The following is a 16,834-nucleotide window of genomic DNA, read 5'->3' on the forward strand; positions in this document are numbered from 1 at the left end:
GGTGTAGTGGTTAAGAGCGGTAGTCTCGTAATCTGGGGAACCGGGTTCGCGTCTCCGCTCCTCCACATGCAGCTGCTGGGTGACCTTGGGCCAGTCACACTTCTCTGAAGTGTCTCAGCCCCACTCACCTCACAGAGTGTTTGTTGTGGGGGAGGAAGGGAAAGGAGAATGTTAGCTGCTTTGAGACTCCTTTGGGTAGTGATAAAGCGGGATATTAAATTCAAACTCCTCTTCTTCTTCTTCACAGTGCTACCTCAAGTACGATCCCGTGGCCAGTAGCCTAGTGGCGAGTTCAGAAATGCAGGGTCCCTTCACAATAGTCAGCCACACACCCTCACTGCCATGCCCCCTTTATGAGATTTTATGACCTTTTAAGATTACTGTATAATCTTTTAATTATACAATAATAATTAGGGTTGCACTGCATTGATCAACACAGATCTGCCTGTGTTGCCTTTCAGTTAGATCAATGATTTCCTCTGCACATACATGGGTAACTGATGGGGTGTGCTCAAATATCTTGCTTTGGAATGACTTGATGTGTTTTCCCTGAAGTTCCTCTGAACATAATAGAGCTTGCATGCCATTCTCTTGATTCGGAAGCACCTTGTTTTCAGTGTTCCTAAAGGCTTAGCTTTGGACCATGCACAACAACTGCTCAGCGATCTTCCCACGTGCTTTCTCCAGGGTGACCCTAGGAGTTGATCCTCAGACTTACCTCCTTTGACTGTGATTGGCAACCAAGGGCGAGAAGACTTCTCAGGAGCTAAAAAGCTCCCCTTTCATGAGACACTGGTGCAAACATAACAACACATATTAGAATCCCTGCAACCTCAGACTGCTACAAAGAACCAAGACCCAGTGCGTTGGAATCAGTTTCTGTGTCTACACAAGACATTCTCTTGAGTCCAGCAAAAGCCATTTTATGCTGCAAAATATGACGGGATTTTAAATGCGTCCTCTGATCCACCTTTTAAAAAGGTTGGAGCGTCTGGTTCCGAAGTCCGCTTTCCCGTTAAGACTCTATTCAGTCTGGGGCTTTTACCTCTCTTGACACAACGAATGCACACCAAGTGACAGCGTAAGATTAAAAACTCTTTATTTTACAATTTTATAAAGCAGCTTTACATGAAGCACAAAGTTGATCGGTTTACTTTTTAATATATATATATATATATGTATATGTATATATAAACATAATAGGACCATTCCCACTGCAAAAAATCATGTCTTGCCCCATATAAAACTAACCTGTGCACATTGTGCTTAACCCACAAAGTCTGTACAGCTTTACAAAGGACTTGTTGCCCTCCAAAGGGCATCCTGTAAACAATTTATTGCATATTTAAACCCATGGTTCAAACCCCGCATGTAAAAAGGGAAGGAAAGAAATGAAAAAGAAAAGGGGGGGGGGTCAGAAATACAATTGCAAGGTGGACGAAAAGCAGCAATTTTCAGTGGAAGCCTCAAAAGGATGTAAAGAAAAACTCGACACCAGTTGTGCTTGTGTGTCGCACAATAATGCAAAAGGGGGGGAAAGGGTCGTGTCTACTCAGGAACAAAAGGCATTGGCTTCGCTCTGTGAACTTCAACACATTAGCCTCCATATTCATGACATCTCTTGTCCCCTACCTTTTTAAAATAAAAAAATAGAGAACTTGCAATACTAAACTTCGGTTTTGCCTCCTTGGAATTCCCTCATTGCTCATAGTTGGCCTCCAGACACAGCAACCTGGACATCCACCCCTCACACCCCATGTATACAAACGAGGAAAGAAATAGCCCAGGGGCCCAATGTAGATGTGGCACCTGCAAAGGAAGGAAACTGGGAGTCTGCTGGGGCTCTTGTAATCCCCTTCCCTGCTCGCTTGTGAACTTCCCACCCTGATGCACGCACACTTTTCCCTTTTGGGAGCTAACCATGGTGCAATGTGTTGGATCGGCACCAAAACTAGCACATAATCTTGAATGAGTTTGCTGATCAGCTCCAAACTCTGGTTTGAAATAAATCTTTGTATGTTCAGAAGCCGAGCAGCTCGTGGCTCTGAAAAAGGAAATGAGGACCACTCTGCACTTTGAGGGGTTGGGGAGAGGACACCTGGCCATCCTTAAATGCTCAGGAGGATTGGGTTGTATCCAACTGAGCGACAAGAGGAGACCCACTGAAAGCAGCAGGCATGATTCACTTAAGTTCACGGATTTTAATGGGCTTACTCTTGAGTATGACATAGTTGGATACAACCTGCTTTGTCCATACTGGGCCAAAGACAATGTACTAAAATAATCAAGATCCCTATTTCTCAGAAGCCAATTTCCACTAAACACAGCCTACCTGAGATTCTGCTTCCCTGACCTCTATCACACCCACCATGAGCAGCTAGTGAAAGGGTCACGTGGAGAACAGCTGGTTGCCAATTTGAGTGCCAACTAGAACAGCACTCATTTCCCAAATACCAGCTTCCTCCAGTTGCCAATCTCGGGCCAACGAATATGACAAGCCTACGCAAATCTGGAAGCCCTGGGAGTGCCACAGTGAGTCATAAGCACAGAACCATCAACCAGCCACAAATATACTCATTTCCTATTGCAAGAGGAAGTTATGGCCGCATGGTCAAGGCACTAACGCGCCACCCAAACAGTACCCCGAAGGTGTCTGTGCTGGCTGCTCCAAATCTGGTTGGCCACGGTCTCACTCTCACATCCAGAAGCAATTGCTAGAGAGGAAAGAGGCCCTGGAATCGACCACTTTGGTATCATCGCAACACAGACCAGCCCTTCCACAACTTGGTGCTCTCCAGAGGTTAGGGACTACAACTCCCATCAGCACCGGCCAGCACATTCATATGATGCTGAGGCTGTCTATAGTCCAAAACATCTGGAGGCGACTGGCTTGGGGAGAGCAGTTCAATATGCTGGCTATCAGCACAGAAACCAACGTTCTCAAAGAGAACTGGAATTCTAAGGCTTCTCTCTTCTGGGACTTGAATTTACTCCCTCCCCACTTAACTCCTGACTCCTCAGATGCCCCAATTTTTCTCTTGGTAGTTTGCATACACTCTAGTCCCCCCCCCCTTCAGAAACACATGCAGTCAGCAACAGCTGTACCCAAACTTTTGCTCTGGAAGAATCTGGGGGCCCCTCTAGAACAGCTTATTACCAAGATCAGTGGAAGTGGAGGCCGACCTATGTAGGAGCCCTGGCTCGTACAACTGTGTTGCCAGCACCTAGGAATTCAAATGTTCTTCTCATGTACCAACAGGCCAGCGTGCCTCAGGGCAAGCTTCACCAACCTGGTGCCATGCAGATTTTTTTTGGGGGGGGAGAGTTATAGCCCAGAACATCTGAGAGTACCACGGCCCACATCTTTCCCCAGTAAAGCGATAGTGCAGGCTTCTGTATGCACTGCAAGGCGAGCAAAGAAAAATGGCCAAGCTGAAACGCCTGGTTTCCTTGAAATGCACAAGTGTGGGATTTGAATATCTGAGCGCGGCATTAGGAACAGAGGGGCAAGCTGCCAATGACACGGGATTCTGGGCAAGTTCAGGCAGCCTGCCAAAGCATCTACCAGCAGCAATTGTGCCTACTGAAATGAAAAGCCGCAGCAGGGTTGGTAAGTCATGGCCCCTCTGGATTCAGGGTAGCCAACGTGGTGCCCTCTGAGTGTTGTTGAGACTCTGACTCCCATCATCACTGGCCATTGGGCCATGCTGGCTGGGGCTGATGGGAACTGGAGTCCAATAATGGCTACCTCTGGTCTGGATTAGACCTCCCTAATCTGCAGGGTCTCCTGCTTGGATTTCTCCAACTACCAACTTCTCAGCAACTGGAAACGGGGAGTGCGGTTTGCCAAAGGCAGGGTATACCGCACAGCACAAGACATTTGTGAGAGACGTAGTTTCTAAGCCTGGGAAGGGGATTTCCAAGCCAGAATCGAGCCACCACCTCATTAGCGCTCTTCCTGAGCCTTAATGGAAGCTCCACTGAACAAGCCTGGAAGATACAGTAGTATTGGAAAGAGAGGGCTGGTCCATGGAGAAAAAAAGGCATCTATTCCCATCTCTCTCAAGTGCAGCTTCCCAGCAGACTGTGCCCCTGGCCAGTTTTCACAATGGCGAAAAAAATGCCAAATGAATATCTGTGATCCCAATGAAAAAAAATGAATTTTTCAAAACAAGTGCTGTTGACCATGGTGCCGGCAGAAGTGGAATGACTTACAGACAGACAAATATAAATACATACTCATTTCACTTCCCCAAAACAAAATAAACCATTAAAAAAAAACAAACCTCCCCTCCAACCACCAGTAGCAGTTTCAAGAGCGAGTTGCTGCAGAAAAACTTCCACAGTGTTCAAACAGAATGCCACTTTAAAAAGATTATTTCTGGCCCCCTCACCCACATGAATTGTACCTGGTTTCAACAGTACCCTAGACTAGTTTTCTTCAGCTAGGTGCCCTCCAGATGTTTTGGGGGACAACTTCCAGCCAGCACAACCAGTGCTTGGGGGTGGTAGGGGGTGGCACCCCAAACACCAGAAGGACAGGGCCTGAACCCCCCCCCCCGGGACAGAATGGCTTACATGGAAAGGAAACCCTGTAAAAACCAGATGTGGGGAACCTTTGGCCACCCAGATGTTGCTGAACGACAGCTTCCTCTGTCCCCGAGCCGCTGGCCATGCTTGCTGCGGCTGATGGGAGTTGTAGTTCGGCAGCACCCAGAGGGTCAAAGGTTCCCCACACCTGCTGTAAATGATCAGGAGGGAAAGAGCCTCCCGCTCTCACCAGAAGAGGTCTCAGCTCATCTGGAAGCAAGGAAAGGGATTGGCCCAGCTTGAAAAGGTGGCGGTAGAACCAGTTTGAGAGAAGGTGACCACGTTTTTGTGCTGACAGCTGGTCCTGCGTGTAATGGTCGGTTGCTTACGGAACAGAGTAAGAAAAACACACATTCGAACTTGCCCACTGGGAGGTCCCTGTGCAAGGAAATGGGAGTGGTACTTAGGCACAGACACCCCCTGCACCAGCTCTCCCGAGTAGCCACGCAGTTTTCACAGAAATTCCCAGTGAATCCTCACCACTAATTGTGTGGTGTTGGTTTTTTTAATCCCATTTGTACATCTTTAAAGAAACTGGAGGTGTGAAGTATTTCGCAATATACAGAATTTCAACACAAACTGCTCTGAAATTTCCCACCAAAGGGAAATATATGTAGAATGAAATAAAGACGTCACCCACTCTCTGGGATAAGAGTTAAGAGAGATTTCTGGCATGGCACACTATTTTCCACTCCATCCCCAAGTGAAAATCCCATTTCTGCACCCATCCATTTTAAAAAAGAAAAAAAAAAAGAGAGAGGCCATATTCTACTTTTTTCTGACCAATACTGGGCTATAAAAACCATCATAGCTTTTGTGACCCCCCCCCCCGAAAACATTTTCTGTTATGCACAAGTACCATAATGGACCGCTGTGGAAAAGTAAACAAGTTCGCTAAACTTTGTCCTTTGATCAGATGCCTGCTTTGTAATTTTACCTCCCCACTCTATAAAGGATTCATCCGCTGGAATGCAATCGTTTAAAAAAGATGAGTTTTAAGGATCACTTCTTTGAAAATAGAGTCTGTTCAAAAAAACAAAACACAAGTACGCACACACACACACACACACACACACACACGCACACAGAGGGTTTGGGCACCACCTTCACTCTGCTTCAAAGATGGCGGCTGCCAAGCACCGCAGACGGGGGGAAACTCCATTTTGGTTGTGAGCTGGGCTCAATTGTGCTTCGCCCTGCCTCCTCGCAGGTAGCTCTTCCACCTCTTGACGAACTCTTTGAACAGGGGCGTCTCGTCGATGGTGCTGAGGAGCTGGAGCTGGTTGATGTGGGTGGTGTGATAGTCCCACCGGGCCAAGTTCGGGGCTGTCCCAAGCATGAAATGGCGGAGGTCATAGATGGTCCCTGAGCCCGTGTCGTAGAGAGGGAGCATGGCCTTGAGGGACTCCATGCCCCGCTCGTACAGGAGCTTGGCCTCCTTCCCCAGCTTCTCTCCCGCCGTCTCCTTCAAGTCGTACAGCCCAATGAGGGAATACATGAACCCGTTCAGGACAAAGGAGCTAGGCGACGTGGGGTACTCCTCATACCAGTCGTGCTTGTTCATGAAGACGGCCTTCACGCCACGCTGCTCTGAGGAGAGCTTGTAAGGCGCCGTGGCCCGCAGAGCCGCACTGAGGAACGTGTGGTCTTTCGTCAAGAGGTAGGCCCGAACCAAGGTGGAAATGGCCTGGCCCTGCGCCATGGCAGAGTACCACCCGGGGTCCAGGGACTTGAAGCCTTCCCCCAGCTTCCGGGTCACCATGATCGGCCAACCACCCTTCTCATCCTGGTTCCTCACCAGCCAGTCGCTAGCGGCGAAAAAGGCCGCCATGTGGGCCGTGGCCGAGATGGTGACGTTGTCGATGAAGCCGTGCCCTTTCACCACCAAGCGGACCACCCTCTTGGGCATGATCTTAGTCTGCTTGACGGCCTTCGTGTTGGAGAGGCCGACCCCCTTCCTCAGGTCGGTCACAAGGTCTCGGGTGACCGTGCTCCAGCTAGTCCTGGGCCCGATGCCATAGTAAATGTCTCTATCCTTGAAAGCTATCAGCTGGGTGTTGGAGACGTAGTGCACGCGGAACAGCTGGTTCTTCTCTGTGGTCTCCAGGACCACCGAGATGCTCCCGTTGGTGATGAGCTTGAGGTCGAAGGAAATAATGAAGTCCCTCGTGTTCCCCAGCTGCAGAGAGGCGCCCTCGGAGTTTTCTGACGGGGAATACAAAGGGTAAGGGGTTGGTTATGGAGCAAAACTACAACACAGGACGGATCTTTCTTTTCCCCCAAAGTATTGACAGATAGGCATCAAGAAAGCAGCTTGCCAGCCACAACGCCTGTTCTCATGCACTGCCAAGGACATTCGAATCAATAGCATGAAATTAGCATTTCAACTTTGATTCTGTTCATTATTAATTAGTTACAAATGCAAGTATGGGCACCCTGGATCAAGCCAGAGCTCTGTCCAGTTCAAGGTCCTGTTCCCCACAACGGCCAGTTAGATGTTTCTGGCGAATAAGAACATAAGAAGAGCCTGCTGGATCAGGCCAGCGGCCCATCAAGTCCAGCTTGGTTGCTGGGCTGGATCAAAGCTCCACCCACCCCCAAGTCCAGCATCCTGCTCCACACTGGCCTCTGAGAAGCCCAAGGATTACTCCGCGGCTGATGAAGTGGGAGAGGAGCACAGCTTAGAGATCCAGCCTTCCTGGATGCTCCACTGACTACAAAGGGAAGGGAGACTTTTACTGCTTTCGCCTTAGAGACCCCAGCCTAAGGCGCTGACTAAAATTACTTCGTTGCCTTTTAAAGTAATGGACTCATTAATTCTAATGGCTATTGATTAGTTGGGGGAAATACATTATGCCCCTATTAATGAGCCTGTCTTCATACAAAGCAAACCGGGGGTGGGGTGGGGGTGGGGAGAGAAGAAATGTTGCATATAATCATTAATTTTCTGGGTGTGGGGGAGAGAAAAGAAATGTTGCATATAATCATTAATTTTCTTGGGGGGGGGGGGAATGTTTCCCCCTGCACACACCTTTCAGCATGAAAAGAAATGGAATAATGGAGAAGTGAATGTGTGTATTTATATAAAGCCACACCCTATGTCACAGGAACGTAAGAAAAGCCCTGCAGGATCCGGCCAGACCTACCGTCTTCTTTGAACTGACCCACCTGGGACAACAAATTGCTTGACGTTTGTGAACCTGGACTTGTCCAGCATCGTCGTGACAGAGCTGCCTTTGGGTACCGTCCAGTCTGCAGTGTGGCTGTTTTGGTCCTTCTCCTCAGCCGTCTCATACACCTCCACGTGAGGAGGCTTCTCCGTCAGATTCTTGCTGTAATGGCTGAGCCCATATTGGGCAATCTGGATGGGGTAGAAGTAGCCCTGCGGCCCCCACTGCGTCGAGAGTGGCACGCCTGTGACAAGGGGCAGAAGACACAGCATATGAATGTGAGCACAGCAGAAGAGCCCTGTGGGGTCAGACTAACCCCATGGCTCACAATGTTTTTCGGGCCACCGCCCCCCTTGGCTCCATAAACTCATCCCCAGCAGGGCCAGCGATATCTGGTTTTCAACACTGAGATATATCAGTATGCTGATCTATCACAATGTTCTGGAATGTATCTCAGCTGCTTCTTCCTCTGTCTGCCGGCAATTTGAGCTGGGAATACATCACGATCTGAACGCCATACCAGTTTCAGACAATTTACCAATATATCACCCAGCTCTAATCCCCAGTGCCCCTCACCCTACTAAACGCTTAATTCAGAGCAGTGGTTTCCACGATCCAGAAATGAATATAGAACTGCACCTAAGAATTGGGCAGTTCTGTACGAACTTTCCTGGGAATAAGCCCCATTGAAGACTACCAAGTAAAAACATGTGGGATTCTGTTGATCCTGCAATTTAGTCCTGCCTCCATTTATTTCCCCTCTATCAAAGTGGTTCCCAATTTTCTCAGGCCACTTGGTTCCATAAACTCATCCCTTGTGCCCCCCCACCCTACTCTATAAAAAGCAGTACCCAGAAAACAGGTCTGCACAACTCACAATTAATTGCACATTTATTCAAAATCCAATTAAAACCATTTAGTTTAATTAATTCAACAAAACTGATGAACTGGATCCGGTGATACCAGATTTTCACATTTTGTTAACAATTACACCTCCAGCGCGCGCGCGCGCACACACAGACACACCATCACCCCCTTGCCTCTGAGTGGCCCCCTAGAGAATCCCACCACCACCACTCCTGGAGGGTACCACCCACTTTGGAAACCGCTAGAGTAACCCTTTACACTCCAGGGGCCGCCAACATTTTTAGGGCCATGACACATTTGCCAGCGGAACCAGCTACTGTTGGCATTGCATGCCTTTCAGATGCCCTGGACAACATCTTCCATCAGCCCCAGCAAACATAGTCGTATGATGCTGAGGCTGGTGGGACTGCATCCATGCTTCCCTGGGGCTGATGAGAGTTGTAGTTCCAGAGGGTATAAGGTAGAGGAAGGCTGCACTAAGTCAGGAGAACCATGAACACACCCTTTTTCATACCTGACTACCTAGATACTTAAAAGTTTAATATCGAGAGTATCGTCGGAGGCATAGGCTTGAATCCCACCACAACCAATGTCTATTTGAAAGCCAGTGTGTACTGGGGTAGAGTCCTGGAATAGGACCTGGGAGACCAGGGATCAGATCCCCACACAGCCATTAAGCTCACTGGGTGACCTTGGCCAGGCACTCAATCTCAGCTGAACCCACCTCACAGGGTTGTTGTGAGGGTAAAATGGGGGGGGGGGAGAGAATTATGTACAGCGCTGTGAGCTCCTTGGAGGAAAAGTGGGATATAAATGGAATAAGTAATAAAATAAAGTCCGGTGGGAAGAATCCTGCCCAGCTTGCTTCATAAAATAGCAAGTGAGTGCCAGCTAATGTGGAACCTGAAACAAGCCAACTTGTCAATCCCACTCCACTCAGTGGGGATTGCACTTTTAGCCTGACTCTGACAACTGATCTAAAAGTAATTTACCCTTCTGTCGCCACTAGTTCATCCATCTTAGTATTGTCTACACTGACCAGCAGCAGCACTCCAGGATTTCAGCTGAGAGGCTCTCCGCAGTCCCACCTGGAGATGCTGCCAGGGACTGACCCTGCGACCTTCTGCATGCAGAGCAGGTGGGTCTACCGCAGAGGTATGAAGGCCTTTCCCCTCGAGGCAGATCTAGTGTCACCCACCGTCAGCTCCACCAGCTGAAGTCTCTTGCAGGCTTAGGCCTAACAATGGCTTCTCCCCTTAACACAGCAGCGTCTAGCTCGGAGAGCGGTTATGCCTCAAACCGAGCGTGACAGAAAGATTACCGAAACAAAATTAAAGAAAATGCATTTCCACGTATCATCCGCACTTCATAATGCCGATAAGTGTCTGTGATAGTCACTTGATGGATGTGTTTGCCTGAAGGGCAAAAGCGCCAGGGGAACTATTTAAAGAGCGCTATGTAATATCTCAAATGCTAAAAGATGCTTTGCTTATTAATGAAGAGGGGTCTCTGCGAGAGGCGCAGGCCTCGGGATCCGGGAGAGAGGCACCAGCCCTACGCCTGCTATAAAAGCTTCGCTTGCAGCTGTTAATTTAGAAAGATGACATGATTAAATTCTCCAGGTCACAGGACACCAGACAACACAATGACATTGTGGGAATGAGACAGGAGGAAACCTAAAATGAACTCCTTCACTGCCTTGCAATCTATTTGACAGGAGAGGCTCTCCGCTGAAGAAGTGATCCCACCAGACTAGGCTTGCAAGTAGTCGCCTGGGGTGAATAAGAAATCTCCTGCAGGCAACCAGGCCAGGAATATATTTTTTTTAGAAACGGTTGCTCTTTAGTTATTTATGGCTATATACATTAATATTGATAATAATAAAACTATATACTACTTAATTGCCAAGCTGCTTCTAAGAGGTTTCCAGTGTAAAATCCTATCTATTAGCTATACAGTGGTACCTCGGGTTACATACACTTCAGGTTACAGACTCCGCTAACCCAGAAATAGTACCTCGGGTTAAGAACTTTGCTTCAGGATGAGAACAGAAATGGTGCTCCGGCGGTGCGGCAGCAGCAGGAGGCCCCATTAGCTAAAGTGGTGCTTGAGGTTAAGAACAGTTTCAGGTTAAGAATGGACCTCCGGAACGAATTAAGTACTTAACCTGAGGTACCACTGTACACTTAATGAGATATAACAGGCACACCCTATCTCTAATTTCCAGGGGGGGCGGGAATTGAAAACCTTTTGATTCAACAAGCTTTTTAAGATCAGGTGTTCATTCTGTGTAGTTTTTAAACCTGTTTCCAATATCATTTTATGATACTGGTACGAACCCTAGCTTAGCGATAGGAGCATCTGCTTTGCCTGAAGAAAACCCCATGTTCAGTTCTTGATGGCATTTCCAAGTGGGCCGGAAATAGAACCCTTAAACTCTGGAGAGCTGCTGCCAGTCAGTGTAGGCCGTACTGAGCTAAATGCACCAATGGTCTGGGCTCAGTATAAGGCAGCTTCCCAGGTCGCCAAGATATGTCTGCAAATTGCCTTGAGACATGTAAGCAAAAGGAGATTCATAATAATAAGCAGGACAGATAACAGGCTACATTGAAAAGGGCATTCCCCCCAAAGGCAACAGATTTGGAAAATGATTTAAAATAGTTTACTAAAATGCAAGATAGGCTTTATCATCTAGGAATGCTTGTAGGTAATAGAAAAGATAGATATTATCTGTTTTGTTTGCTTGTTTTCAGAAAAGCAACCCGATAGCACACAAACGGAATCATGTGAATTCCGTGGCCAAGTTGAATCATGTCCTGAAAAGTCAGGTTCTACTACTCACAGATATGTAGTAACTGTGGAGCATCTCCCAAAAGCCCCAGCCAGCCGAGTCAATCATCAAGAATGATGGAAATTGCAGTCTAACAACAGTATCTATAGGGCCACAAGCTCCCCTTCCTCCCCTGCAAAGAAGAAGAGCAACGAAAGACCCACCTTCGACGCCACTGATGCACTTCACTCTGTCCCGGACCTCCACATTGTAGCCCTCAAAAGACATGAAGACGCCATCCGGGTGGTAAGGCGCCCTCTGCGCGTACACTTTGGAGTAGCTGTGGGAGAACTCGAACCTGTCATACCCATCGTACTGGGCGACCTTCCCGTAGACCTCAAAGTACTTCTCCACCCAGGAGAAGGGCAGGAAGACCTCGTTCCCTTCCCTCCTGCCTTTGATGGTGTGCTCATCGTTGATCAGGCAGTCGATCTCCTCGTATTTCAGCCCCAGCGCCTTGTTCCCGTGGAAGCCCCCGACCACAGGGGGCGCCTTCTGCTGCTCTTGTGGGGAGGCCTCTTCACTCTGCTGCTGCTGCTTGGCCGGGCCGTTCACATCCTTGTTGCTCTCCGAAGCGGCCACTCGCTTCTCCAGTCCGTCCGCTCGGAAGGCACTGCTAGGGCTACGCAGGAAGGGTGGGGCTGCCCTGTTGCTGGAGCATCTATTCCACAGCAGGACCGTGACCAGGGTGAACAGAACGCAGATGACGATCAAAGTCTTATAGTTGACCCGGGTCGCCAAGCAGCGCATATTCACACCATACCTGAAACAAACAAAGAAGGGCCAGAGGTTTCATTCCGATAGGCTTCCCATACGTCAAGAAAACTCCTGACATGTCCTGGTTTGGGGGCTTAAAAATGGCGCCCAGGGCAAAATGTCAGGGGAAACCCGGATGTATGGCAACATGATGGAAAAAGCAGCAGAAGCAGCATAAAACCTACTATTTTCGAGGTAGATTTCCCACAAAAGCTCAACAATTTTGGTGTTTTCAACAACTTCGCGAGTGTCAGGAATTTTACTTTTTGAAACATGGCAACCTCACATTCGGAGGATTTGCCAACGGGGACCTGGACACCTCCTCGATATTTGGGGAGGATAAGGGGGAGCCACAGCCAGCACATATAAGGTCACTTACTTTGAACGTTTTGAAGGAGAGAAACAACAGAGGCACAGTATGTAGTTAAAACTATGGAACTCGCTCCTCCACAGATTCATAGAATCATAGAGTTGGAAGGGACCCTGCGGATCATCTAGTCCAACCCGAATATGCAGCTGTCCCATATGGGGATTGAACCTGCAACCTTGGCGTTATGAGCACCACGCTCTAAGCAACGGAGCTATCACATAGCATTCCTGCAGGAGACAGGGATGGCCACCCACTTGGCTTTAATAAAGGAATAGGAAAATTCATGGAGGAGAAGAGGCCTATCAGCAACCATGATGTCCTACCTCCACAGCCAGAGGCAGCAAAACGTCTGGATACCAGTTGCTGGAAACAACTCAAGTCCTGCTTGTAGGTTTCCCATGAGCATCTGAGTGGCCACTGTCAGAGCGGGATGTTGGACTAGATGGGCTGTTGACCTGATCTAACAGGGCAGTTATTATGTTTCTAACAGGAAATTCATTAGGGAAGCTTATCTAGGAAAGAGGCAACCTGCTGCTACCCAACTTCCCTTGCAAATGCATGAGAGGGATGCAAGAGAGAGAGAGTCCAGTTTTCTGCACAAGTAGTCCATGAAGCCTAGAACCTGACCCTAAATTCAGTATTTATTTACTGCATTTATACCCCACTTTTCCTCCAAGGAGCACAAAGTGGTGTACATAGCTCCCCGCCCCCTTTTATCCTCACAACAACCCTGCGAGGTAGGTTAGGGCAAGAGTGAATGAATGGCCCACGGTCACCTAGTGAGCTTCATGGCCAAGTAGGGATTTGAACCCTGGTCTCTCCCAGGTCCCAGTACGAGACTCTTAAACGCTACAGCACAGATGGCTATCGGCGGAAGAAAAATGCACAGATGTTCCACGGCAAACAAAGATGGCAGGTGCATCAAGGCAGAAAAGGTTCCTCAAGCACAGGGAATTTGAAAAGCACCGATAAACACCGTAACCGGCTGAACCAAACGCCAGCATGCCCAGAAAAGCTCCCTCTCTTTGGCAAACAAGGCGGCTGCTTAGACAGAAACGCCATTGTCCTCAATGCCATTCCCGCAATGAAAACAGTTTCTCCAGCCTTGAGTTTCCGCAGATCTGGGCGGAGGGGTGGAACTTAGCTGGCTTGCGCTTTTGCCAATTCACACCAAGGGTGCTGGGCAGGTCAAGAGGGACTCTTGTGCTGGTGGCCTTGAATTGGGAAAGGAACCAAAGCCCCTTGGACGGAGCCCTGTTTGAGCTCTGTCGTGCCGACAACTACATCTCCCCACTTGACCCTTTATTTGGCCTGTCTCGGTGACTTAAATAGGTACTTAAGGTTCAATTGGACATCTTCAACTCAACACAAGCTATAAAATATGTACTTGGGACGCAACTTGGCAAGCTATTTTGGAAAGGGTGATGAAGGAGGTGTTGGAAGAAAATGCACTGCTTCAGGCAAGATAACCATTGCATAATTTGCTGTGTGTGTGTGTGTGTGTGTGTGTGTGTGTGTCTGCCTCACAGCTGTCCTGGAAAGACCCAGAGTTGCTTCCATTCCCACACAGAGCAAGATGATATCCAGAGCACATAGAAGGGGCAAGATAAACTCTCATCAGAGGCTCTTGACCTCTTGCGGAAACCATCCAAGCTAGGGCTGGTCCACACATTGCTAAAGCACAGCAAGAAATACCTGACCCATTTCAAACACACAGTGGGTCTTAGACTAGCGGCCCTCTATGCTGGGATCTTGCTCACGACATTAACAGTGTGCCCTACACTTGCTTGCTTGCTAATCTGAGCTTTATCTATTACATTTATATCCCACCTCACACCCCTGCCCCCCCCCAAAGCAGTTGATAGATTATTCCCCCTATTTTATGCTCACAACAACCCTGCGAGATAGGTTTTAGGCTGAGATGGTTTGCTTGGCCCAAGGTCATAGCTTCATGGCTATGCAGAGATTTGAACCCTGGTCTTCCAGTTCCTAGTCCAAAAGGGGCAGAGGTTCGCAAACATTTTCAGGCCACTGCCCCCTTGGTTCCATAGTGCCCCCTCCCTTCCCCCGTAAAAGGCATTATTTATAATAGCAGTTTGCACAGCCCACTAAGGAAGACAGTAACAATCAGATTCAAAATAGTAAGAGTTAATTGCACATTTATTCAAAACCCAATTAAAATTGCTTAGTGTAATCAATTCAACAAAACTGATGAACTTGTTCCAGTGATACCGGCTTTACAAAGCCTGATAGTCATATACACCTCCAGAGCCCCACTGCCATCCCCTTGCTTCTTACTGCCCCCTAAACCCATTGCCTGCCAGGGCCAGGGGGCAGTACCACCCACTTTGGGTTCTAACCACTACTCTACACTGTCCCAGCTAGGACACTGAGGCGGATTTGATACCACCTGCTACCCAAGACAGAAAGTGATGAAAGCAACCATCTACATGCTATCCTTTCACCTCAAAGGAAGAGAAGTTCGGGCTATGACATCAGTGGATATATACCTGCCCCCATCGGAGAGGTAACATCTCGCCAGTCTCAAGTTGATGGGACCTTGGTTTACCCTTCATTCATTTCACAATTCCACACTGTGTTGGCTCCCACCCACACTTAACAAGGAAAACGTCCCATATTGTTGAAGAATACGGGGTATATCTAATTCTTTAAACAAAAAAACCACCAATTTCACTCTTACGGAAATACCAACAAGAATTAAAAACACTAAAAAAAATTGCTGCTGTCTCTCATCCCACCTCCAGAGAAGGAAAAGAAAATATAAAACACATTTTGAATTTAGTTACATGAGCTACATTATAGGAGATAACACTGCCAGATTTCTATGTATCGTTATGTGCCTACACATCTTGCCTTGAGTGCAATTCTCTATAACCTTGTTGCTCACACGAGAAGATAAAAAAAAGCGAGATGGGAAGCAGAAAAAACTTTGACAAAGCTTCCCTAAGTTGATTCCCTCATGGTTTCTCCTTTAGAGTCTCTCTCTCTCCCCCACCCTTCTCTTTCTTTCCCAGGGCTTGCTTTTAAAATATTGAAGACTGCTTGGGTTGTTGTTTTTGTTACTTATCCCACTTAGAGGCCCGGGCTTCAGGGATTTTGTTTGTTTTCCAGCATCCAGCTGTGATGGCTGCCGATGAGAGATGAGAAATCTTCTTGTTTGGAGGTGTGTGGTGTGGCGCTCAAGGGAGGAGAAGGAAGAACAGATCCTCTTTAACTATTCTGTTTGCAGGAAACAGCAACACGCAGGCAACAAACAGCCCACTGTTTCTCCACTGGCTTCGCTCCACCCCTAAATAAGTTAAGACCCTTGCAGTGTAAACACAGATGAAGAACTGAAGGAACAGGAAAAGCACCCAGAGAGACCCAGGCATCAGAATAGCACTTTCAGAGTCATCTCTTTTAATTTATAATATATAAGGGCAATGGATGTGCTTCCACATTCATGTGACTGTATGCTCACCTATTAAAAAAAAAATCAGACACTCAAGGAATAAGAAATATGACTTCTAGGTTTCCTGGAGGAGCCTGGAAGGGTTCTGAACAGGCTTCCCCTCCATATGTTTTGGAATATAATTCCCATCAGCCAGGCAAGGCTACCCTAATATGTTCCAGGCATTAGCAGCCTTTAATCAAGAAGAAGAAAAAACCCAGAATGCATTGATAGCATGGTTAGCTCAGTCGATAAAGCATAAGACTCTTAATATCAGGGCTGTGGGTTTGAGCCCATTGGGGGGAAAATATTTATGCATTGCAGGGGGTTGGGCTAGATGACCATCATGGTCCCTTCCATCTCTATGGTTCTGTGGCCAGTACATTTCCCTGGAACTCAAGATCAACTGCTTTAGACATAGAACTCGGTGGACCCATCCAATGAAGCTGAATGTTGGAAGGTTTGTGACCAGGGGTAGGCAACCTAAGGCCCAGGGGCTGGATGCGGCCCAACTGCCTTATCAATCCGGCTCACAGACGGTCCGGGAATCAGCATGTTTTTACATGAGTAGAAAGTGTGCTTTTATTGAAAATGCATCTCTGGGTTATTTGTGGGGCCTAGGAATTCGTTCATTTTTTAAAAAACATAGTCCAGCCCACCACATGGTCTGAGGGACGGTGGATCGGCCCACGGCTGAAAAAGCTTGCTGACCCCTGTTCCGAGACTGATAAACAAGAAAGCCCATCTTCACACAGCACGTAGCTAACCTATGGAACTCACTCCCACAGGAGGCAGTGATG

At 47.9% G+C, this 16,834-nt stretch overlaps 1 protein-coding gene across 2 annotated transcripts in view; it reads right to left on the bottom strand.

The window, feature by feature from the left end:
- Positions 1–1,082: 1,082 nt before the first annotated feature.
- GLCE (glucuronic acid epimerase) overlaps positions 1,083–16,834 on the bottom strand; it is a 56,364-nt gene continuing 40,612 nt past the window's right edge. For both annotated transcript variants that reach the window (XM_080982156.1, XM_080982157.1), the window contains 3 exons: positions 11,622–12,220; positions 7,759–8,004; positions 1,083–6,795 (listed from right to left, as the gene is read on the bottom strand). In XM_080982156.1, the coding sequence (XP_080838282.1) occupies positions 5,771–6,795; positions 7,759–8,004; positions 11,622–12,207 (1,857 nt within the window). In that variant the 5' untranslated portion in view covers positions 12,208–12,220 and the 3' untranslated portion in view covers positions 1,083–5,770. The remainder of the gene's footprint in view (positions 6,796–7,758; positions 8,005–11,621; positions 12,221–16,834) is intronic.

The sequence above is a fragment of the Podarcis pityusensis genome, assembly GCF_964106645.2.
Source record: "Podarcis pityusensis genome assembly, chromosome: 14".
NCBI lineage: Eukaryota > Metazoa > Chordata > Lepidosauria > Squamata > Lacertidae > Podarcis > Podarcis pityusensis.